Consider the following 26645-nt stretch of genomic DNA (forward strand, 5'->3'; position numbering starts at 1 on the left):
CCATGTGCTTCTCATGCTTTCTTGTTTACATCAGAGCGCACACGCGTCTTTCAAGCAGCATACAGAGGTGCTGTGCATTTTGACCACTTGATGGGAAAAGTATTTTTAAAATGCATTCCAAATTCTGAACAATTTGTAATGTATAATTATTCACGGTATTTAGAAGTGCCCACGATAACAATATCGTGCATATTCATAACCGTGATATATAGCATTACTGAATACCGGCACATGTCTGTTGTAGGATTATGAAATCGATGAAATCGTTCTCGATTATGACAGCTGTTTGCGTATTGTCTATTGTAGGATTAAAAAATCGATGAAATCGCTGCTCCATCTGACAGCACAATCACAGCTTCTGCCTAATCACAATTTATTGCCTTTGCGTGCCCAGATTGGTTCAAACTGTTATCTCTTCAACCAGTAAACATTGGTTTAGGTCTTTTGAACCACAAGTTACCTTTGGAAATTGGAACAAACCAAAAACAAGGATGAAACAGCAGTGCATATCAGATAAAGCACTGGAATTTATGTGTTCGTGTCGCTAGGCGATGTTCAAACGCAGAATAATGCCAGCGGATCGATCAATTTGGTTATTGTTTTATGCAAATAATTCTAATATAGTGTGTAAAGATCATTTGCACATTATCGATGAAATCGTTCTCGATTATGACAGCTGTTTGCGTATTGTTTTTTGAGTTATTTGCATTGTATGCATTTTTGCTGCACAAGACAATTTGTGCAATGTTTTCACTACTTGCTATACTGTTTGTTGTTCATACTTGGATTGAAAATATATTTCTCTGAAAAAAGGTCACTCTTTTATTTACCGTGTTTTGTTATTATTTAACACTGTTTCCATTTACTTTACTCCCTAAACATTTTTGGATACAGCTATATTGTCAGTAAACTAAATAGACCTATAATAACTAAATAGGCCTATAATAATATTGCAATAAATTGCTATAACTTGCTTGGGGAATGTTATATTTAGACAATTTTATTTGAAAGTGTGTAACACCCAAACACAACTTTCTAAAGAAAAAAAAAATCCAAACTTCAGGAGTTTCTATTTGAGTACACGGTAAAAAAACAAAACACCCATTTGTTACTTGTGTGTTTTTTTTTGTCAAATTCATTAATTCTTAGAGAAAACAAAAGGAAAATTGGGACTTTAAATCAGCTAGACCGAAACTTCAAGTTCTCCTATTTATAATGTTATATGGCACTTGATGCTGACTGCTGATCAAGTGGTATTTTGTCACATAGGTCATACAAGATTGACTCATGCATGTAAGGTGAAGTAGGGCTGGGCGATATGGGCAATAATTCATATCTTGGTATTTTTTGGCTGATTTGCGATAAACAGTATATATCTCGCTATTTTCGTTTTTGTATTGGGATTTAAAAAATCTGTATTTAATATTGTTTCACCACCCAGTGTTGTCCAACAAAACAATACATATTAAAGGCTATGAAAACAAATAAAGTGAATGTAACCATTTAAGCCTTTATATTATGTGCAAAAAAAAAAAAATCACATTTCAATTTAACATTATAACGTTGCAATCTAAAAACAAAAATTAAGCTTTTAAAGTGGAAGTTAAATTCACGAAACTAAAAATGAAAATAAATGAGAACAAAAGCACAGAGGTGTGTTAGGGTATTTTGATTATTACCCCTTACAGTCAGTGCTATCATAAAAATAGACTTACTCGTAGGTTTCATGTCTCATTTATTGTCATGTCACATTTATTGTCCAACTACAAATATTTCAGAGAAATGTATATCAGAGAAATGTAACTATTGTGCTCCTATTTAATTGAGCTCTGTCTGTTTGGCGCGCATGCGCGTGTGGCAGCGCTCGTTCACTGAAATTAAGTTTAGCGTAGAATCCCAAAAGGCTCATGCACTCCTGACAGAAAAATTGAAATATTTCCATGGCTCTCTAGCATTAACAGATGGAGAATATACCTGTGAAATGTAAGTTATGCATCCAGGAAGACAGCACATCTCAAACACATTAAACAGTGCGAGTAGCCTTGTGTCTCTGTCAGTGACACGTGTTTGTAATTGTATGCCAAACGAAACTATAAACTATGTCTTACCAGTTTTTTTTAAAGGCCTTAATGTGAAGCTTGTCACATGTTTAGAGCAAATTGTATTATACACTTTCTCCGCAGCAGCTCAGTTTGTTTCCTCCGCTATATTGCGCTCGTAAACTACTGTATATCGATATAAATGGTATTGCCTCATATCGAATCACTTATAAGGAAAAGATCGATATATAGTACAAACTCTATATACCGCCCTCGATATAAACGGTATTGCCTCATATCGAATCGCTTATAAGGAAAAGATCGATATAATGCTTTGTTTGGACTCTCCCACTTTTAATGTGTGTTGAGATCTCTTTTATGTTTTTTTCTTTTTTAGAGATTTTTTTAGTTTTTTTAATAATTTTTTGAATTTTTTTGGACTCTCCAACTTTTGTTGTATGACCTGCGTTTGTTTGTTTGCTGGGTTTTACTGTATTTGTTATACTTGTATTATTTTAATTGTTTTGCCATGAAAATAGCCTAAGATGCTGACATGGCTTTAAATAAAAAATATACTACTACTGATAAACAAAGAAAAGTACAGGCATGTCAGGTGCCCTCAAAAAATATTCTAGGTCTTAAAGGGTTAAAATCATATTAATATAATTTATTATAAAATTATCCCTTTTTCTCAATGAACCCCAAATCGTATGCATAATTGTTTGAAAACTGCCATCTTTGTGATGTTTTTCCATGCATAGTGTTGCCATCATCTACAAAGTGCTCATGTTCCAGCTAGAGGATAGTGGTGTATATTCTGCTTATAGAAGGGATGCATGCTTGACATTCCAGCCAAATGAAAAATGGCCCTCAGGGTTCCAGAGATTCATGTACATACTTGCATCTGCAATATAAAGCTGCCATGACACACCCCACACACGCGACAAGCAAAGGCACAAATCCCCAGCTCTTTCCCAGCTGGTGTAAGTGCTAAAACCATGTGATTGCTCATCCTTGTCCTCAGTGTTGTGCAAAGTGTTGTGTAAAATGGCCTTTATGGAGAACTGTTATGTCCGGACTTGAAATAAGGACTAACATTGAATTTCCTCTGTGGTTATTACCTTTCCCATCAGTTACATTGCCCAAGGATTTCATGTGTATCAGGAAATATTTCCATATTGAAATGGAGCAAGCAATAAACCTATAAACATCACATGACTTTAACAGCTGCTGATCTGTTGAATGAATCAAGGCGTTCTTTCTTAGAAGTTGTCTGTCATGCTGCTCTCTGATTTGTAACTAACATTTCCAGGAAAGCCAGTCCTCATGTAACGGCCCCATTGATCAAATTTATGCACTCCTCTCTGGTCTCATACATTTTTTGTGCCAGACCTCTCGGTGACCTAGATAGTCTAGGGCCCTTGATGAGTATAGGACGCACATGGAACTGAAGCACAAGGTCTAATGGAAGGAGAGGTGGAGGATCAGAGGTAAATAATCAGGAGGGGGCGAGGTGTAAACAAACAAACAAAAAAAACAGGAAGGCTGTTATTTGTGTTATAGAAGTTGCTGTTATGGAGGGGCCTTCATCAATATGTCTCAACTGTGTGTTTGAAGAGGTGCATGCTATGTCTGGAATGCAGAAAAGAAGCCAGAAGTTTGTAAATATTGGACTAGATTGCTGCATTGTAGCGTCTTTCTTAATATGCATGTCTAGGTTCTAAAAGATTCTGTCACTTTGATCTTGATTTCCTTATCAGAGGTGTTGTGTGAAGTAGCATTGTATTAGGGGTTTGTTCAAATCCCTGACACTAAGTATTAACCTTTGGCACATGACCGGCATAAATGATGGCTCAAATCATGTGGCATAAATTTATTTTTAATGAGGGTTGACAAAAAAGACCTAATGCAAATAAGCAACACCAGGGTTTAAAATAAACATATTTTCCATTTGCACTGTCAGACCAGTAGTTTAGTTTTGTATTTTCCCTTCCAAAAAAATGATGTGCTGCAGCACACGGGACAGGCGTTAGACACGTGTGTTTGTGTGTGTGTGTGTGTGTGTTTGTGTGTTTGTGTGTGTGTGTGTGTGTGTGTGTGTTTATTTTTTTGGAAGGGAAAATACAAAACTAAACTACTGGTATGACAGTACAAATGAAAATACTTTGTGAGCCTCCTTTGCAGTACCAGTCTTTCCTTGGTATCAAAACACAGATGCCATAACTAGGCTGTGTTTGCTGCCTGTTTCTTTGGTTGCCGTGTGTAGATGACTGACTGTCTTCAAAACACTCACAGGCTTCCTGTAGACCTCCGATCTCTGGGCAAGCTGCCGCACGTCTGATTGCATTTCTGTCATACCACTCTCCTCCCCTGTTGGCATGAAATGTAAATTCACCATATCTATTTTCAAGATGCATGTTATTGATATTATTGTGAACAGTTCACCCATGCATGTATCGTTTTTTTTTTTTTTTCTTCACATTTGGCATCAAAATGTAAAAATGTATCTTCTAGTAAAACAATCTGATGTGTCACAATATGGAAGAAAAGAGCTGTCACTATTCCTGTCTCATTATGACTTTCATGTACATCATCACACACACACATTCATTATAAATGTCACAGTGGAATCCCACTTCCAGTTTTGACCTTTAGTTTTGTAGACTTCTGTTAAAAAAAATGCACACTTAAACAGCCATGAGGTCTGAGACTGCAACAAATCTCCTCTGAGACACTTTAATTAGTGTGTAAATCTACACAAAAGTGCTGAGGGCAGGGGAAGGAAACACGAGAGTCTGAAAGTCCCTGAACTTTGTTCATATCTACATCCTAAAAAAACATTTAGAAGAATCAAAGCCTAGTGTCTGAATGTTAATGAAATTTTTTCATATCTACATCCTAAAAAAACATTTAGAAGAATCAAAGCCTTTTATACATTGACATTGTTCATATCTACATCCTAAAAAAACATTTAGAGGATTTTTATTGTTTTATATATTTTTTAATTTGTTCCTTTAAGACCTATTTGTTATTGATAATTGTTCTTATGCTGATATATATAAAACAAATCACACGTGTGAACTTACAAGTTAATATTTGCTTTAGAGCTGAACTTATTGATATACATTGCCATTCAAAAGTTTGGGATAAGATTAGGATTTTTTTAATGTTATTTTATTTTTATTTTTTTTTAAGTTCCTCATGTTCATCAAGGCTGCATTTGATAAAAAAAAAAACAAAATAAAAAAACAGAAGTATTGTGAAATATTATTAGAATGTTTCTATTTTAATATATAATTTATTACTGTCATGCAAACCTGAATTTTCTCCATTATTCCAGTCTTCAGTGTCACACAATCCTTCAGAAATCTTTTTAGTATGCTGATTTATTATCAATGTTGAAAACAGTTGTGCTGCTTAATATATGTACAATGACTGCATGCTATTGGTCCAAGTCATTACCATCAATATGAAAACAAAAAGAACACACAGCCTGTGCATTTTACTCAATTTAGAAATATAGGACATGTCTGGGAAAAAGAGTATATATAGTCATCCTTACAATACAATATAGTGTTATACAAATAATGTTAAAGAGCAAATTCGGGTTTGAATGTTTCAATTTTATCTATAATTTTGTTTCAGTATTAGTTTTTCCATGTGAAATGTCAATATGTATGTTCTATTTGTGTTCCATTATTCTGTATTTCCTCGCACTCTTTGCAGCTCTGCAGAGGCGTTAGACTGTCCGTTTTCTCTCGACTGGCCTGTCATTTATTCTGCTTGACGTGACTGTTCCCATATTTTGTTTATTGAGCAACACAGCGTGTATGTGCTTTGAATTGTCTGTCTATGTTTCTCTGAAGGCATGTGTTCAGAATATGCTGTCTTGGCATTTCCAAGACCTTTTAAAAGGGTAAAACAGGAAATAAAAGCACTGCTAAAACCTCAGCTCTGCTGTCAGGATGCTGTAACGGATCTGACAACCAATAAAACCGGCCTGTTACATCTGACTTACTCTAACTACCAAAGTGGCCTGGCTTTTACTGGAAAGATGGGTATACTTCCCGTTTTATTTTGCTTCTGATGTCAGCCACTCAGTTGCAGAGTGAAAAGTGACGTGACATACAGCCAAGTATGCTGACCCATACTCAGAATTCGTGCTCTGCATTTAGAGCTCAGGGACACAGAGAGAGAGCGGGTAGAGGTTGGACATCTGAATGTGAGAACTTGTCATATTAACATTCGTATTGGTAAGTTGAAATTTACACTCACAGCTCTGATGTGAAAAGCTGAATCTTTCAATTTGCACACACAGACAATGATCAAACACCCGTGTTTTGAATTGGAAGTTGTAGATTAATAGTCACAAATGTGTTAAAATGACATACACAAATGTTTACGACATATTTACTTTTGCACTTTACTTCAGTTTCGCTGCACAACGTCAAGTCGGCACTTACAACCTCTCAGATCTGGCAGTACGAGTTCAAATCCTAGCGCTCTGACTTTTGCTACTCTTTTTTGCAGTATTCCTGTTGCAAAACTCACTTGTGCACTTGTATATGCAGATGTGAGAGCGCAGAGCCAGGGGCGGGGCTTTTGTGCGAATGAAGACATTTTATTGGTCGATGCCTGACCAATGAACAACGCCAGCCATCGCGACTTGCCAAGAAAGAATTTTGTGTTTTATTTTATGCATATGTATCAGTTAGGCCTATTTGTATATCCTAAGTTTTTACATGATTTTAAGACACTGCATTCATTTTGTCATTCAGGTATTATCTAGTAGACAAATAATGCAACATCTTTCATATGTATATCCCACTGCATATTGCAGAGTAATATCGCTGCACCAGAGCAGCTGAGAAACAGTTGTGACATGCTTTGATCTCACCGCCACGCGGTCATGTGGTACTAAACATCTCGCGCTGTCAATCTATTTGAATGGGATTAATCAGGACAGACAGCGGTTTCACTATATTTGCAGCGATTTTTAGTAATTATTAACACATAATGTACATTGATTGTGCATGGCTGACTACGCTTAGCATTTTATTCTGAGATGAAACAGTATTATATTCGCATTCGCATACTCCTTAGCAGTCAAATGTGATCAAACACCTTCAGTGGAACTTTTAACCAATAAAATAACTGTACTACATAGCTCTTACATAGCTCTTACTTAGCTCAGTCCTGTTTAGTTAATTTGAAGAGATTATGATACTAAATAATATGCGCAATAATTATGATCCATGAATGACCATTTAAAATATAACAATTTCTAATATGCTTATTATTTATATTACAATAAGTGTAGTATTTAGGGTTAAAATAGAGAAAATGTTTTTAAATTCCAGTGCAAAGAGGCAAATTAGAGGCATTTGGTGTCCAGAAAGATAATATTCATATGTAATGCCATTGTTTAAACCACTAGATGGCCTTATTGATGTTTAATAAATAGATGTATTTAGCTCTACTCTAGTTGCTCAAAACAGTATTGCTGGTCATAACTGCTTATTTTTTAGGTTTTGCTTTTTAATGTACATTTAGACATTATCAAACACTCGATTTTTATAAGCTTTTTTTATGTTGCATTTAAAAAGGTTCATTACTGACAAGCAAATTAGGAATTTAATCCAATGAAGAAGTTTAAATTATTTTTTACAAATCATAAAAATAATAAAAACAACAGAGTTATGTTGCAATTCTGGTACAGCGATATGCAGTGGGATATATACATATGAAAGATGTTGCATTATTTGTCTACCAGTTAATACCTGAATGACAAAATGAATGCAGTGTCTTAAAATCCTGTAAAAGCTAAGGATATTCAGTGAAAATAGTTTGCAGTGTTTTACAAATAACTGATACATATGTATGAAATAAAACATTTCTTTCTTGGCATGTCGCGGTGGCTGGCGTTTGTTCATTGGTCAGGCATCGACCAATAAAATGTCTTCATTCGCACCAAAGCCCCGCCCCTGGCTCTGCGCTCTCACATCTGCATATACAAGTGCACAAGTGAGTTTTGCAACAGGAATACTGCAAAAAGAGTAGCAAAAGTCAGAGCGCTAGGATTTGAACTCGTACTGCCAGATCTGAGAGGTTGTAAGTGCCGACTTGACGTTGTGCAGCGAAACTGAAGTAAAGTGCAAAAAGTAAATATGTCGTAAACATTTGTGTATGTCATTTTACACATTTGTGACTATTAATCTACAACTTCCAATTCAAAACACGGGTGTTTGATCATTGTCTGTGTGTGCAAATTGAAAGATTCAGCTTTTCACATCAGAGCTGTGAGTGTAAATTTCAACTTACAAATACGAATGTTAATATGACAAGTTCTCACATTCAGATGTCCAACCTCTCGAGTTTAGCTACTGATTTACCTCCATAATTTATATATAGTTTTGTTAATGTTTTAAGTTCTCACATTCAGATGTCCAATATTTTTATTTTCTGTTATAATTGTATAGTAGTATTGAAGTCAGTATATTTCAGGAGATAATTGTATTCAATACAATTAAGTGATTCAAATTCAAATATTTAATATTAAATAATAAACTTAAAAATGAATATTTTCTAATATGAAAATCTATTTGACTGCCTAAAAATATGATAAAAAATATTCAAATAATCCTTCAACATTTGTTTTTAGGACTTACATGTTTCTCTCTGTCTCTCTGTGTGTACATACTCTATAGAAGCACGATCAAGGACAGATCCTACTGGACGCTGTCTTCAAGCACCTGGAGCTGACCGAGAGAGACTATTTTGGGTTGCACCTGGCCGACGACTCCTCTGATAGTCCGGTGAGTTCAGAGGTAAAGCTCAAAGATGTGCTGGAGCCGAGCCAGTCTGCCCTCAAGGATTCATGGAGGTTATGCTTGAAGCACTTGAGGATAGAGTGTGTGAATGGCCAGTATTCTTGAAATAGGTTCACATTTAGGAATGTAGGAGACACAATGGTTCAGGATTAAAGTTCAGGTGAAACATCTTTCCCTACTAGTTTTAAACACCACATACACATTGGTGTATATATTACTGTCACAAAAAAGGACATCATTCAGTCCTAACCCTAACCCAAACACATTAATAGATGCCTGTGTGTTGTATGTATACTGTCAGTATTCATGTTACACCTTCATCAGTCTACCAGTAGGCATCTACCAATCGCTCGATCTGTGGTGGAACAGACTTTGTAGTTCTATTGATTCAGCTGAAACTGGATCAAAGTTAAAGAGTTTTTTTTTTACTCCACAAACACACTCAGTTTGTCTCTTTGTGTTGTAACTGCAGATAAGTACATCTCCACCTCCCCACAGCAGAAAACACAAGCCTATTGAATTATTGAGTGGCATTAGGTTGTGTTGGACTGTTGCCATGTTATTAAGCTTTTTCTACCTCTCTCTCTAACTCTGTCTCTCTTTCTTTCTCTCAATCAATAATTTATAGAGGTGGCTGGATCCAAATAAACCCATAAGGAAGCAATTAAAAAGTAAGTATTTTATAAAAGGCAGCAACCTAGGCTGTTGTTTACCACCAGCAATTGATTATTTTTTCTTCTCCTTTGTATTTGTACATTTTTGTACTTACACAATGTTCTGGTGAATTAAATGCTAGGGGGCTCTCCACATCATCTGAACTTCCGGGTGAAATTTTTTGTGAGTGACCCCAGCAAACTTCAGGAGGAATACACACGGTGAGTGGATTTGAGCTTTGGTGTATAAAGACCTTAAAAATGGTTTAAAAGGTAATGTGCATATTAGTTTTTCATGTTATGTTATAATCCTCTTTCTTTAAGGAGGCTGTACAAGTAGTGCTGTAATACCAAAAATAGTTCAGGCTAGAACAGAGATGAGTAAGGCAGTACATGAGTTAAACTACAGTGATTGACCTCCTCACTTGAATTGGAATTGGTGATTCATAGTGAATCATAGTGATTATGTTGCATTATCTTTTTGTAGTATTCTTGTAGATCAAACAGAGAATGTCACGAACAAACCAAGTTCATCATGGGTTCAGTACCCAGGGAATGCATGAACCAATAAAATGTAGGCAATGTAAGCCACTTTGAAAGAAAGCAACTGCTAAATGCTTACAGCAAATGTCAATGTCAAGGAAGAAAACAGACACAAATATTGGTAGCTAAACTTGGTGAAAAAACAGGAGAAGTTGTTCAAACAGTAGAGCATGGTCATCATTTTGGATAAAATCCATTTGCCAAATGCATAAATGTAAATGTTTAAATCTTCATGCTATAATCAAATTAGACCAAATTTGGACACCTAGTAACCATGTCTTGGCTTTGGTTTTGCTTGGTTAGATAGTAATGCAGTTCTATTTAATGTTAGTGAAGGTCCTTGCACACTGAGTCTGAAATTTTCGTATGCGTTTTTTTGTATTCGTCATCCTAAACATTCGTCACGCACAGAAACCTTGCACACTGGGTCCGTTGCGTATTAATTAATCCATTGCGAAAAAATTCTGAATTGTCAAAATGCTTGCTACGGCTGCGAAAAATGCAGAAAATCGAACCCGATCCGAATTTTTTTTTTTTTATTATGGAAAAGTTTCGGATGCAGTGTGTAAACGTTATTGACACAACGTGAGGTCATATTTATTTTTCAATATGCGAAAATTTTGGACTCAGTGTGCAATGGCCTTTAGTCTCCAGTATCTAAACTTTACTGCAGTACAGTATGGCATGGCATTTTATGTAGGAAGTTTGTTTTAATATTTATTATTTTTTAAATATTTAAAAGTTCACCGCATGAGCAGTACACCAGAGTCATTTTTAGTCTAGTGGCTCACTGAGATTATTTGTCGTGTTCTTTTTCATCTTTCTAGGTACCAGTATTTTTTACAGATTAAGCAGGACATACTCAGTGGAAGGTGAGCTGGATCATGTGTGGCTGTTTTTTAACTGTAAATCTCTTCCTAAATCCAGTTTAAAAATAGGTTGATAAATGACATATCTGTAACTATGTAAATTTGTCCGTTGAATATTTATCTTGTGATACCACTGCAGTTTGTGCTGTTGAATTTGCATGTGCTTACATGTTCTTCAGTGGTTACTTAAATACAGTAATTTGGTTTGATCTCCAACATTTTACACTGTTAATTTAATATAATTTATATCCCTCCCAGACTGCCCTGCCCGCACAATACAGCCGCACTCCTGGCATCATACGCTGTTCAGTGTAAGTATGAGTCATTCGTTGAAAAGAATGGTTGTAGGATCTACATGACAAAGAAGCCACAATCTAAATCAGTTTTTTTAAGCGGAACAGTATGTGACAGTCAATTACATGTGGTTCGCTTTAATTCTTGTTTGGTCACACTAACTTTAATGTCACAATTTTAAATCCTTTTTAATGTTATGTTTGGTGTCGAACAAGAGGCGCCTGCAATTCTCTGTTTCTTGAGTGAGAGGAATTGATAGCAATTTAGCATAGCAGCAGAATTATAATTAAAGTTGTTTTTCGCCAATGTAACGTCCCACATTTCTTTCTGATATATTACGGTATCATGCAAACTCATATCCAGTACTGAGCTTCCAAGCAAACAGCGCAAGCTCAGCACGGCACATTCCATCTGTGCACAACCTCAACGCTTAACAAGCACTAGCTTGTAAAACGGGAGTAATTGCGAGCAAGAAATCTCTCTGAAGTACAGCAGGCACTAACACAGCCCAGCACATCTTAGTTAACCTAATAGTGCCCATTCGAGACGGAGCAGTGCCATGGCATATCCCGGGCCCTCGGGGGTCCGCTTGCCAGATTTAGCTCAGCAATAATGACTCTTGACAGATTGCTGTAGTGAGCACATTTGCTCCGGTCTCTCCAGGGCTTTTAGCATGCAGTTTGGGCACTATATAGGTCAGAGGGGATTCTGTTGAGCCCGGTTGCCCAGGACAGCACTATCTATTGCAACTCATTTTGTTTGCTCTAGGGTTTACTGACAAGCTGCCATAGTGGCAGAATTGATGCTAAATGCTACTTTTGAGGGGATTTATTTTGGTCAAAGAATTACTAAGCGATTATGTTTGTTACGTGATAATAAATATTGTAACAGGTGTTTAATAATCCTAAACTCTTGAATAGCTTGAAGCATTAGTGTGTTTTATCTTTTTATTTTAAATTAATGAGGATGATTGTAATGATATTCCAATGTTTGGCTTAAGTGAAGCTGAATGTTTGGTCTGACAACATTTGGCACTGGTCAACAACAAATAAGACTTCCCAACATAAAAAGAATTTTTTTTTTAAGTAATTTAAAACGTGCGAACAGGTGAAGACATATACAACATGTAATTAATGTATTTTTGAAGAACATTTATATTATTTATTTCAACAAAATTTTTGATTTATTCACTTTAAAACACTTTTATGTGGATTTAGCCTCAAACTTGCATGTTTAAAATATATAGTATATTTTTACATTCATACACTTTGAATTAACATGATTGTACACATTTTAATCATTATTTTCAATGATTTTTTTTCCCTAATATAATATTGCTATACTATGCTGTAATATATTCAAATATAGTATACTACAATTCAAAAGTTTGGAGTAGTTAAGACTGTTTTAATGTTTTTGAAAGACTTATTTATTATTTATTGAAAGATTCTTATTACTCACTGATGCTGCATTTATTTGTAAAATCTGAAATATCTCTATCTATCTATCTATCTATCTTATATCTATATATATATATATATATATATATATAGATATAGATATAGATATAGATAGATAGATAGATAGATAGATAGATATACATGCATACATACAGTACAGGTCAAAAGTTTGGAAACATTACTATTTTTAATGTTTTTGAAAGAAGTCTCTTCTGCTCATCAAGCCTGCATTTATTTGATCAAAAATACAGAGAAAAACTGTAATATTGTGGAATATTATTACAACTTAAAATAATAGTTTTCTATTTGAATATACTTAAAAAAAAAAAATTATTCCTGTGATGCAAAGCTGAATTTTCAGCATCATTACTCCAGCCTTCAGTGTCACATGTGACATCCAGTCTATCACATGATCCTTTAGAAATCATTCTAATATTCTGATTTATTATGAGTGTTGGAAACAGTTCTGCTGTCTAATATATTTGATGAATAAAAGGTTAAAAAGAACTGCATTTATTCAAAAAAAAAAAAAAAATTCTAATAATATACATTCTAATAATATATTTTCTTTACTATCACTTTTTATCAATTATCAATTTATCAATACTATTTCATCCTTGCTGAATAAAAGTATTGATTTTATTTAAAAAAAAGAAAGAAAAAAAATGACTGACCCCAAATTACTGACCAGTAGTGTATATTGTTATTACAAAATATTTATATTTTAAAAACATAGCTTTTTTTTTTTTTTTTACTTTTTATTCATCAAAGTATCCTTAAAAAGTATCACATGTTCTGAAAAAATATTAAGCAGCAGAACTGTTTCCAACTTTGATAATGAACCATCATATTAGAATGATTTCTAAAGGATCATGTGATAATGATCCTAAAAATTCAGCTTTGCATCACAGAAATAAATGATAATTTAAAGTATAATACATTTAAAAACAATTATTTTAAATTGTAATAATATATCACAATATTACATTTTTTTTTTCTGTATTTTTGATCAAATAAATGCAGGCTTGATGAGCAGAAGAAACTTCTTTCAAAAAACATTAAAAATAGTAATGTTTCCAAACTTTTGACCTGTACTGCATATATATATATATATATATATATATATATATATATATATATATATATATATATATATATATATATATATATATATATATATATATATCACATGAACATTGTGAAATCATTCCAATATCCTGATTTGGTCCTCAAAAAACACTTAGTAGAACAGCATTTATTTGTAATTTTTATTTTTTTTGTAATGTAAAAGTCATCACTGTCACTTGATAAATAAATGCATCCAATCTATGCATCAGTAAAAGTATCAGTTTCTTAAAAAAAAGGGGCTTTTTGGTCACATAATACTCTATGTAAGTTACACACAAAGCAAGGGATTAAGAGATTTAGGCACCAGTATGTGTCCACCAATGATGTATCTCTTTATATACAGTATTAGGTGACATGGTTTGCCTGTTGTACTGTCATGATTCATGGCTGTTATCCATAACGCTGTGCTTGTATTGTGTGATTCAGCTGAGCTGGGTGATTACAGTGAAGCTGAGAATTTGCCAGGATACCTGTCTGAGTTCTGCTTCATCCCCAACCAGCCTCAGGGCTTTGAAAAAGAGGTCACCAAACATCACCAGCAACACAGGTAAGAGTCACCGCTCTAAACTTGTCACTGCACTATTCTAATCAAAAATTTTGCCACAATGAAGGAGTCTTTTTGATTTCACATATGGCTTTATGAATATTCATAACTGTTATTTAACATACTCGCGTGTGCTCTCTCCGCGCTCATGGCTCAGTACGCCCACACTGGAGCTGTGCTGAGAACAGGAAGCTCATTGTCCTCCGCATCTTAGCCATACTAACAAATCGGTGGATTCTGAAAGGCACCACTTTCTGTAATTTACACAAGAGTTGTGTACACCCACTTACCTCTACTTCACTGTCTTGTGATGTGAATCTGAAGCACATATCTACATTTTGACTCTTTATTCTCCCTTTTTCTTTTGACATGGGCACAGTGGACTTACTCCAGCACAGTCTGAATTCAATTACCTGAACACGGCACGAACGCTGGAACTTTATGGAGTGGAACTGCACTATGCAAGGGTGAGTGAGTCAGAGCTGTTTCATTGTGTATCTGCACACAAGCCTCTATGCTACAAATAAAGATAATCAATGAAACCGCAAAGCTCCTGTATGGCTTTAGAGGACTATAATCACCATTTGTGCTTTCATTGTATGGAAAAAAGAAATATTAATATTTTGCAGAGCTTTTAAGTTATACAGGCTTGGAACGGAAAAAGACAAATGACCTTTCATTTAGAGTTTTCTTTTTTGGATACTCTTTAAACAGTATTGCACAGCACAGTTACGATAATGCTAAATTGTCCTCATTAATAATTTCTTTTTTTTCCCCCTTTGTTCTTGCTTTCAGGATCAAAGCAACACAGAGATTTTCATAGGCGTGATGTCAGTTGGCATTGCCATCTACAAGAACAGGGTACGAATCAACTACTTTCCATGGTAAGTGAATTTGCCTTATTGGTGTCATTCATGTTGCATTTAAGTCACGAAGTGAAATGAAGCTGAGGTTGCAGACTTAAGCCAGTTTGAATATAATGCATTGCTGTCAGCTTCATAGCAATATTAAATAAAGATTTCTGGCTTAAAATACAGATTCTATTGTTATGATTTTTTGTGTTTGTGTGGTCTGCACATTACACTGTTTTAACCAGCTGTGTTTCAACCAGATAGTTTGTCTGCTAACACTAAGCTTAAATGCTGCACAACACTGCATAATATGAGCCGTTCAGAACATATACAGTGTTTTATATAAGATTTTGTTGTGGGATCCTCAGCAGAAATGAAAGCCAGACAACCAACAAACTGTACTGTCGCTTGTTGAGGCTGCAGAGATTTATATGGTAGTGAGATCTCCTATTCATTTGTGGAAGAATTCCATCAGGTGCGTGATTTCACATAGAGCAGCTGTTACTACATGGAGCCGTTGTTAACTGACAAGCTGCGCAAATCCACGTTCATTATCAGCGTGGATTTGTGCAGCTTGTTAGTTAACAACGGCTCCGTGTAGTAACAGCTGCTCTATGTGAAATCATGCACCTGATGGAATTTACCGCTGATTAGAGAACCGGCTTTACTGACGAGATGCGCATTAATTATCGGCCGATATTTATCGTGCACCACTAATGCAAAGCTTTATTCCACCTTCATCACCAGGCTGTTTTTCTGGCACTCAAACCCAGCTGCTACTGTAGCTGTAGTCCAAGCATCTCCCATTTGAAATACATGCACAGATGCTTTCCAGACAAACTATGTTTAGCCCAGAAGAGACACAGACCAAGACACACACAGACCAAGGCCCCTCCCACGATTGTTGATTGACACTAGCGTTTTACCTTAGACCCACTCTGAGTCAGCTGCCATCAGTCCGCCATTGTTTCAACACTGGAGCAGATGTAGACAAGAATGTCTCCTAAGCGATTGAGGTGTTCTGTTGTTGGATGTAATAATGAACATAGTAGTCATCATTTACTCCTAACATCTGAGCCGCTGAAGATGCAGTGGATTACCTTTGTTTTTGAAGAGAAGGCACCCCCAATCTACCTAAATGCTTCTGTTCACGCAAATCATTTGTGATCCAGCCTAGGGCTGTCGCGGTGAATGAATTTCCCTTGCATTAATTTTGAGTGGCTCAATAGCATGGTTATGCAGCATTATCGCCATACAGTATATCACATATGTGTGTGTGTATGTGTTATGATATAACGAGGTCATATTCAGAAACCAATGAAACCGAAACCAAATAGCTTTAAAACAGGAAGTGAAGTAAGCAGAAGAGAACGACAAAATAACAGAACATAAACCTGACAATAAGATCGTTAGGCTATTGTTATCCTATATGTATAACAGTTCGTTCTGATCCTCGAATCTGACTGGACGAGACTTTCTATTGATATTTCCACCTGCACGTTCTAGACAGGCTGTCAGTCAGTCTTTACACCGTTCATTCAACTACATGATTTGTTTTAAGTTAGATGTTATGAATAGCGCTTTTTTAATTATTTTGAATTTGATTGTCATGTTAGAAGGCTCAGCTGACCAGCAATGCGTCCATGCTAAGACAGAGATTTGGCTTTACTTGGACATGACAACCTATTTTCACAAATATAAATGACTTGCAAGTGATCGCACATGCTCAATTGATCTCTCTCTATCATTCGCTGTCTGTTTAGGCTTGTTAAATTTGGATATGGGGAGATTTTTTAAAAATTATATTTGTATTCATTATGTTATCATTACTAACTTATTTAATATTCAATACACATGCATGAAGTGTAAAACGAGAAGGGCATACCCCTATGAAAAAAGAAAACACGCAAAAATCGTGGTTGCTGCGGTTCTTGCACTACTCTGCGTGGTTTGCTCATCAATAGCACGGTATTACGATATTGCGGTTATCGTGACAGCCCTAATCCAGCCTCACCTACAGAAGAAGTGAGTGCAAATCTTTGCAAAATGCCTTTCCTAGTAACATGCTAGTTAGCAAGTTCCGCAGCTAAAGTAATCAGTCTCATGAGAACGGCCCGTCACCCCATGGAAGAGAGGGGCGGGGTGAGCAGAGCTCATTAGCATTTAAAGGAACATGCACTAAAATGAGTTGCTGACAACAGAGCTGATTTTGACAGGGTAAAAAGGTTTTTTTTTTACGCTGCCACTGAGACATTTTAACCAGAGTATGTTATAGACTCTTCATTAAGACACTTAAAAAATCATATCAACTTGTGAAAAATGGGCATCCAATGACCCCTTTAAAGACTTTTGAAGTTGAGTTTGACCTACCTCAGTCATTGACTGTATGTGAGTTGTACAGTATTGTGCTGGGACTGTGTGACAGAATGTATCATAAGTGGTTGAGGCTGCTCCAGCATGTGTTTATTTAGACATTTGAGAGTGTGTGTTGTGTAGAATATATTTAGCTTCACTATGAGTCATATTTTAATAGGAGTCAAGCTTAGAGAGACACAAAGGGCCATGAAATGGGTCATGGAATTTTAACAGCTCAGAATAAGTGTTTGTTGCTGCCCTTGAAAATGTGCCAACTATTTTTTTTATTCTACTTTAGGTTGAAGATCGTAAAAATATCTTTTAAATGCAAGCAGTTTTTCATCCAGCTGAGAAAAGAGGCGGTAAGTGGTACGCTTTTTTTAATACTGTCGTTCTTGATCAGTAAGGCAAAGCAACATAAAACGGCATCCAGAAGATGTTTAACTTTGGCCATGTAATGTATTTCTGGGTAAAATAGCAAACGTTATTGTTTGCTAAGGCATTGCCATGCGGGGGAGCGGGATGAGAACTGACATTAGAGTCGCACTGATTGGTTATACATGATGAGAACCTGTGTGTCTGAACCAGTTCTCCACAGCGCCATAGACCCTTTTTTGGAGACCTCAAAGCACCCCGGCGGTGTGAATAATGCACAGTTGTACTAAAAGCAAAACTCAATGATGTCATGATCCATAATTGATGCCCAGATGGCACAGCTTGGCTGAGTGGGTACGATTTCCCTGAACCTGGGTCGCAGCCCCTGCGATTTGCAGAACCAAAAACAGTCTGGGAAGTGCATTTAGCCCCCTCTGGAGTCCCCAGTGACCAATGGAGTCTTGCAGATTGGAGTGTCAGTCCTAATAGGTCTCTCCTGAGCAGAGCTTTTTGGGTAGGCACTTTCGCCAGGTTTCAAACAGAGGTCCATGTTCACGACAACAGCATTCAGAACAGGGAGTGTAAATGTCACCAACTTCTCCCATGTTTTGGGTTAGGGATGCAGTATGCTTGATTTAATAGCTTTAAGATCTTTTCTCTTCATTTTTGCCTACAGCATGAGACGAGAGATACATTGCTCGGGTTCAACATGGTAAACTACAGGGCCTGTAAGAACCTCTGGAAGGCCTGTGTTGAACACCACACCTTCTTTCGGCTAGATCGGCCAGTTCCTCCACAGAAGAACTTCTTTGCGCACTACTTAAATTTGGGCTCCAAGTTCAGATACTGGTAAGATGTTCCTCTAGTGCTTTTTTTTTTTAAAGTGGGTCCAAATGTAGTGCATGTGTTTTGAGGAATTGCAGCTTGTTTTTATGAATTGCTTTCAGGTTTCAAAAGTAAAAAAAAAATGTTATGCTTGCCCTACCATCTTTTTCACTTCTATAAACACACAAAATTCTGCATTTCTAAAAATGTGTATACATTTAAATATATCAATTTATGTTTATTAATTATTTTACATTTATTTAATATTTTATATTAAAAAGTTATTATTTTGAATACTTTATTTGCAAATTTATATTATAAGTATCATTATAATTATATAGGAGTCAGCTGGTCATTCTTATGGTTGACCACTTTGTTGTGTAAAAAATTGTAAAGATGTTTTTACAAGTTCCAAACATCCCAAAACGTTAATTTTGTGTGGCATTCATTTTTTTTTAAAGCATAAAGTCATAAAATGTAATTTTTTTTTCTTGTCATCTGCAGTAGTCACTTGTGTGCAGAGGGAGGCCACAGCCACCAAAAGGCTTGACCTTAGTCGACAACAACAAATACTCTAGTAAATCTTGAGGATAAACTTTTGAAAAATTGATGATGCTCTTTTAGCCAGTTTTAGATATATGGAAACTAGGAAGAGGAGGTTATCAATAATTCATCTTGCGATGCTTTTTAGATTTATAAGTGTTTATTGGTGGTCCCTATAGTATCTTAAAACATATTTGAACTCCGTAGCTTTGAGCACTAAGAGCCTCATATAAAAGCATCATATGTTGTGAAATTGAGAAATACAGTTTGAATCCTGACAAACGTTATACATCTCTTCACAGTGGGAGGACGGAAGCACAATCTGTTCAGTATGGCAAGGAGAAGGGAATCAAGGACAGAGTGTTTGCAAGGTAATGTGTGCTTGTACTTCGGGGAATTTGTGTTTGTGACCGGTTATGATATGATTCTTCAGCTAATGGTGATTAGCATGATAATTTGTGAACTTTCTTAAAAAAATAAATTACCAGATGGTGAGGACGAGTAAGTTGGATCAGAAGATCTTTACTTGAAACATTAAGAGTCATGTTGAGATCAAAGTCCTTTTCAAGTCAGTTGACTCGGCGGTCACAGTTTTAGTAACACCCACGGGTAGATATTTCCAGTCATGAAAGTACAGCTCCTGCCTACGTGAAATATCCAAAACTGTTTGTCAAGCTTATGTTTTAGTAATGTACATTATATCAAATCACTGCTGACAACAGTGTCATAAATGGAATTTCTTGAGCTCAATTTTTTTTTAAGCAATCTCTCATGCTCACCAAGGCTGAATTTGCTAAATTAAAAATAAATAAATAATGCTGTGAATTATAATTTTATTATAATAGGAAAACTGTTTTTCTATGTTAATATATTTTAAAATGTAACTTATTTTTATGACTACAAAGCTGATTTTTTTTTAGCAGCAATTACTCCAGTCTTCAGTGTCCCATGATCCTTCAGAAATCATTCTAATATGCTGATATGGTGCTCAAGAATCTGAAAACTTTTGTACTGCTTAGTATTTTGTGTAAACAAATAAAAATATACATAAATGTCTTTACTGTAAATTTAGATTAATTCAAAAAGCAAACCTTGTGATTAAAAGTATTAATTTCTTAAAAAAAAAAATGGAACATCAAATAATAGTACAAATTTTTCAGTGAAATCCAGTACAAGATCCAGTACTTTTGTTATGCAGCTTTTTAGAGTCTAATATCTTTCTGAGTAATCTTTTACATGTTTAACTACCTTTTATGAGATTGTTAACCAATACTAAAAATGGTGCATTCCAAAAACCTTGAATTGGAGTGCTACTGCTTATGAAAACAAACAAGTAACGACTTATCAAATACCTGCAGGTATTTTTGCATTTATATGCGTGAGTTGTTTGAAATATTAACAAATGAGAAACTTTATGCTCATCTTTAGTTAACCTTGTATGTGATCTATTTTTTCCCCCAAAATAATGATTGACAGTAGACTGTTCTCTTTGACCGTCATAGTGGATATTGTTATGACAAGGAAAAAAAAAGAAGCATGACAGGACACTTCAATGTCAATATTACTAAAATTGCCATAAAGTGAAAAGAGATATTTCACTAGGGGTTACTGTGTCAAAAAGTGCCTGTAGTTAAACATTGAAAATATAAATAAAACATTGTAGAACAATGTCTGGAGAACATAAAGGTAAAATGATAAAACCAAGAGTTCTGTTTCAAAACAAAACAGATTTCAGTATCAGTAATCTGAATTAAAACTTTACATTTGAAGGATCAGTTGGTGAAATATTATTATTAATTATTATTAAGACTTAATTATTAAGTTTCAGAAAAACCAAAGAGATTTGTTTTAACACTCTCATGTTGTCCATGCAATATGAACATAGAGTTGCTCAGTGGAATAATATCTTACTGTTAGAGAGTTAACGCTTAGAAGTGACCTTAGCCTTTGTCTCTACTGAGGCGCTGTGGAGATTAACAGAATGTGTTTCATCACTTAGATCTCCCAGCAAGCCCCTGGGCAGAAAGTTGATGGGTTTGACAGACTGGGAATCAGTGAGCAGGAACTCGCTGTCTGAAGAGAGGCTGGAGACCCGTAGCCTGCCCACCCGCTCGCCCCCTGGGACGCCCAACCAGTGAGTGCATCTTAGGCTATAATCCCCGCCTCCCTTTGAATTAGGGGAGAAGTATGAGCTAGACACATTCTAGCTTCACATTCTAGGTTTTGTGAGTTTTACCCATCCAGGAAGTCAGGGAGTCACTCTCTGTGTCAAAGATTCATAAAAACACTTTGTTAACCTTCAGCCAGAGGATTTGTGTTTATTCATAAAATATGTTGGTGAAAATGATTACAGCAACTATAAACGTTCTGTCAACAGTAGGAACTCCTTATTTGTGCAAGAGGGTCCTCGGCTACGGCCCTCTTCTATGGGTCACCTGGCGGACCATGTCATCCATGCCTCCCCCAGCCTTCCTGTTTTCTCCAATCACAAATCAGCTTCCTCTACACAAGCGAACAGCTTCAGCCTGGAGTCTACGCCGTAAGTGCTTCCTCTTCTTCAATAGCAAGACTGTCCGTCCTCAAAAACTGGCTTTATTAATGCTTTATTATTAGTGATGGTGCTTCCTAAGTTTCCTCCTGTGTTCAGACTACTTTAAGCAACCACATAGCAACATGTGGACTGTGCAGAGGTCATAGTCAGATGTATGAAATACTGATATTTTTATTCAAAGTAATATCAGTGACATTTTATTTAAAACTTTCAGTTTCTTAAATCCCCAAAAGAGTCTTTAAAAAGAATACCCCAGAAAACCAACTCTTTTAGCAGACGTTTGGTATATTCGCTTTTTTTATTAATGCACTTTATAATGCGTTTTAAGTCCTGACCGTTTGCTTATTCATGCCACAGTGCCACTCTAACTTATTGAAACATTAAATCATTTCAGTTATTATTAAACACTATTTGCAGAAGCCACATAATTTAGTGTAAAAAACAGTAGCTCAAGTCTGTTCCTCAAATGGGAAAAGTGGTTTTACTGCACCAAAACCATCTTTTATTGGCTGTTTGTTTTGTCTCTGCCTTCCAATCACAGCTACCACCCTCTGTCTGCGCCCTTAAATGGCCCCGAATGGAAACTAAACGCACGCTGCGCAGCTGTAAAACGTGTTTACCGCTCTCATAGCGTTGGGCGCAGAGCTTTGGATTTTAACGGTGCATGGTAAACATGTCAAGCTCTTTGTGATCCTCTTGAATAGATCTGCAGTATACTTAAGCCTAATGACATTGCCAGTGGCAGATTTGCATGGCATGTGGTTGTTTTGACTTGGTTTGCTAAGCTAGTTTAATAGATATATAACAACTCATCCCCTGTTCCTTTGTTTCACTCTTTAAGCTGTTGTAGAAGTGACCCGTTTACAGTTGGGGGGAGGGTGTCACCACATGACCTGAAAAAAAAAAACATTGTTAAAACATATTGATGGCTTTTAAGAAGAGTCAGATGTGACTGACCAGAGTCATTTGACAGTACCTGCGGTGTCACAAAATTGCTGAAATGGGTAGTTCATTTATGGAATTGGAAATTCTGTCATTATTTACTCACCCTCATGTCATTCCAAACCCCAGTGCATTTCTTTCTTTTGCAGAACAAAAACAATTTGAATGTTGATAACCCAAGAGTTTCGGTTCCCATTGACTTCTACTGGAATTTTTTTATTTTTTTATTTTTGGTCCATATAATGATAGTCATTGAGAACCGAAGCTGTTTGGTTATCAACATTCTTTAAAATATGTTCTTATGTGTTACACAGGACAAAAAGTCCAACAGTTTTGGAATGACATGAGGGTGAGTAATGATGGCTAAATTTTCATTTTTGGGTGAACTATGACTTTAAGTGAGTTTTATTCCAATATTGTGGTTTATTTGTGTGCATTATAAGAAAGTCTCTTGTTAGAATGTGACTTGATTATAACATGTTACAATAGAACATATTTACTGGTGCCAGCTATATTTTTACATTTTACATTTTTATAATGCTTGCAATTTATTCATTAATACAAAAGTTTCGATGTGTTTAAAATGTATAAAATTTCGAAAAATTCAAATTAGTGTAACATCTACATATTTTAACCTGCCACAGCTGCAAAATGTAATGTGTGATGAAACGGTTTGTCAATTGCTTGGTTTCTAATTCTGTGGCATTGCTGAGCTGCCCATATTCATATACTACAAATATTGTTTGTTATGTGACAAATTGCTTATGTTCTTTGTTGTGAGATGATTTGGATAAAAGTATCTGTTAAAGCATAAATGTAAATTGCTTTGGGTAACCCTGCCCACAGAGAAATCTAATTAGTCCAACATCTGGTGATGTGTAATACACATCATCAAAAATGTGTTAGGACAAGGTGTAAATTAACTTTTTTTTTTTTTTTTTTTTACAACAAAGTTTGAACATGATTAATTACAGAAAATTGAAATGTAAAATAGACACTGTAATGAGGAGGTGATATATGTCATCATTGTCAGTATGCTTTATGTAGCATTTGAGGAACTGAATATGAATACCTATTTTTTTTAACACAAAGATATGTTCCATAATACTTTCTCTTCTGCTTTATCCTCCGTACACCTAAAGAATAAACCACACACACACACACACACACACACACACACACACACACACACACACACACACACACTCGACATATGCTTGTTTGTGTCTGTCAGGAGATCTAAATGAAGAACTAAACACCTGCTGCCCAAACTCAGAAGTCAGAACCCAACAGGACTTGCAGAGTTCTGGTTTTGCAGTGTTATTTTAACTGATTCATTAAAAGGATCGGCTCATAGGAATTATTTGTTTGAGAGGCAGACTACTCTGGTTGTGTTGTATGTCCCTGCAGTCACTTGCTTTGTGTGACCTTTGACCTGCTCAGCTGCTCTGTACGGGCGTGATGTGTTCGGTTTTGGGTCAGAGCGGTCACCTTCTGACACCATGCTGGGGTGAGAACACGACTAGAAGTGAACATAAAAGCCAAACGGGGTCAGTGGGAGCCAACGCACACATGGGGATGCGCACACCCTTACGCCCTATACACAAACACACACTCAGATACTCATGACCCTACATGGCGTGCCGTTCATTGGAAGTGTGCACCCAAGTGTGAAAGCTAAAACACAATGTGTTGCATAATTCAGCGGTTCACTGGATTGTCACAGTATAATGTGGTCAGTTAACTGAATGAAATGTATTGAGCTGAACCTGTTTGATGTCTCTGACAGCTGGTTGCTACAAAACGAAAATTTTGATGGATTGTCATCCATGGTATTGGAGCTCTTTTATGGAAGGGAAATTTCATCCTGAAATGAAATTGACGTGATTTACTTGTGCTCAAGTCGATCCAAATATGTTTGACTCTCTTTTTATCCGTGAAACACAAAAGAAGATGTTTTGAAGTATGTTTTTTATGCTCTTTAATTATATATTTATTTCAATTTCTCTCTTAATTTAATAGGTCTCCGGAAGGAGTTGAAGGTCCGCCCCCCGCCCTCCCACCCAAACAGTCCCGGAAGAACCTGAGCCAGCTTATACTGTCGCACTCCCAACAGGACTTGGACAACCACATCAATGAGATGTACGATGTCCCTATAGCAACAGAAAAGGCCACGGTAAGAATACATCTACTGACTCACTCGACCCAGACTACTTTGTTGTTCCTCTTTCCAAAGTTAATATTCCTGTGTCCCTCCCTTCTATGGTGTACCGCTGATGTGGTTGCACTTTCAAAAAGTAATAAAGCTCTTGGTGGTTTGGTGCATGCAGTTCTTTGCAAATAAATCTTTTTCACTGCCTTTGTGTGAGTTAATATTTTGAAGGGTTTTTACATCTTTTACGAAGCAATGTTTGTGAAATCTAATAATACATTTTATGTATGTAGTATCTTTAATACATAAAGTGTTTCATTCATTATAAAACAGCAACAACAAAACAAATAAAAATAAGTTTGACAACAACAGATTCAAATTAATTTTAGTTGTGGGGAAAAAGCCAAGTTGTCTTCAGAAGCTCACCCTTAAGTTCTATGAATTTCTTTCTTCTGAAAGTGGGCATCCAAACAGTTGTTTGACTTTCATTGTATGGAAAAAAATCACAGTGGAAGTCAATGGAAGGCAGAAACTGTTTGGTTACCCTCATTCGTCTTTTGTGTTAAGCAGAAGAAAGAAACTCATACATGTTTGGAAGAACTTGACGGTGAGTGAAAATGATGGCACAATTTTCATTTTGGGGTGAACTGTCCCTTTAAGCAGCTTCACCTGATCTCTGAAGGTTTTCATGTTTGAACAGACAGGTGCCAAGTCATACACTGTTTTTAAACCAACCAAAACCTGTGCTTAACGGAAATCCATGCAAATTAGCTAAAACCAGTGCAGTGTACTTGAACAGAGAAACTAACATGCAAATGTTGACATTATTGTAATTTTTCTCACGTTCAGCCTAATGGAGTCGTTCCTCATGACAATCTTGTCCTGATCAAGTTGAAACCAGACGAGAATGGAAGATTTGGGTTTAATGTGAAGGTAAAATGCTCTGCATCTGTCATATTTTTTGTGAATGATTGTTGAAGATTTAATGATTTCATTGCCTCTGTGAAATCATCTTTCTCTCTCTCTCCTTTTCAGGGCGGCTCTGATCAGAAGATGCCCATTATCGTGTCTCGAGTAGCGCCTGGAACATCGGTATGTTTAATAGGCTGTTTATTGCCATAAATACTGTAGTATTACGCTTTATAGCGCAGCTGGGATTACAGTTGAGAACAATAAAGACAGATTCATTGAAGAGTGACCCCTATAGGATTAGCAGTGAACTGTCCTGTATGTCAGCGTTTTGTTTATGCCTGTGTTCATGGATTTATGCTGCTCTCCATTCAAAATTGGACATGGAATGTTCCTGCTTGATATTTCTTTATATGTAATCATGCATTAAAATCGTCATCTAATGGCAAGTACTTTAAATGTCATAATTTTCTGTCGGTGTCTCCTCTCTAGGCTGATTTGTGTGTGCCTCGACTGAATGAGGGCGATCAGGTTGTGCTGATAAACGGTCGAGATATTGCAGAGCACACGCATGATCAGGTGGTCATGTTCATCAAGGCCAGCTGTGAGAGCCACTCGGGGGAGCTCATCCTGTTGGTGCGGCCCAATGGTGAGCCCTGGTCTGATACATTTGTACATATTTATTATTATTATTATTATTATTATTATTATTATTATTATTATTATTATTATCAATTTTGAGTCTTTACTGTCGCATCAATTCATCCTTGTTGATTAAAATT

At 36.0% G+C, this 26645-nt stretch overlaps 1 protein-coding gene across 4 annotated transcripts in view; it reads left to right on the forward strand.

The window, feature by feature from the left end:
- Nucleotides 1–26645, forward strand: part of LOC109096311 (tyrosine-protein phosphatase non-receptor type 4-like) — a 49803-nt gene that overhangs the window by 15907 nt on the left and 7251 nt on the right. The window contains exons 3-19 of one of the 4 annotated variants that reach the window (XM_042731114.1): nucleotides 8747–8866; nucleotides 9498–9540; nucleotides 9666–9744; nucleotides 10893–10937; nucleotides 11193–11245; nucleotides 14243–14363; nucleotides 14740–14827; nucleotides 15156–15244; nucleotides 17865–17928; nucleotides 18618–18790; nucleotides 19612–19680; nucleotides 21309–21443; nucleotides 21684–21848; nucleotides 24825–24978; nucleotides 25804–25887; nucleotides 25990–26046; nucleotides 26356–26512. In XM_042731114.1, the coding sequence (XP_042587048.1) occupies nucleotides 8747–8866; nucleotides 9498–9540; nucleotides 9666–9744; nucleotides 10893–10937; nucleotides 11193–11245; nucleotides 14243–14363; nucleotides 14740–14827; nucleotides 15156–15244; nucleotides 17865–17928; nucleotides 18618–18790; nucleotides 19612–19680; nucleotides 21309–21443; nucleotides 21684–21848; nucleotides 24825–24978; nucleotides 25804–25887; nucleotides 25990–26046; nucleotides 26356–26512 (1696 nt within the window). The remainder of the gene's footprint in view (nucleotides 1–8746; nucleotides 8867–9497; nucleotides 9541–9665; nucleotides 9745–10892; nucleotides 10938–11192; nucleotides 11246–14242; nucleotides 14364–14739; nucleotides 14828–15155; nucleotides 15245–17864; nucleotides 17929–18617; nucleotides 18791–19611; nucleotides 19681–21308; nucleotides 21444–21683; nucleotides 21849–24824; nucleotides 24979–25803; nucleotides 25888–25989; nucleotides 26047–26355; nucleotides 26513–26645) is intronic. The other 3 variants (XM_042731115.1, XM_042731116.1, XM_042731117.1) reach the window with 3 other exon arrangements.

This window comes from Cyprinus carpio, chromosome B9, assembly GCF_018340385.1.
Source record: "Cyprinus carpio isolate SPL01 chromosome B9, ASM1834038v1, whole genome shotgun sequence".
Classification (NCBI taxonomy): Eukaryota; Metazoa; Chordata; class Actinopteri; order Cypriniformes; family Cyprinidae; genus Cyprinus; species Cyprinus carpio.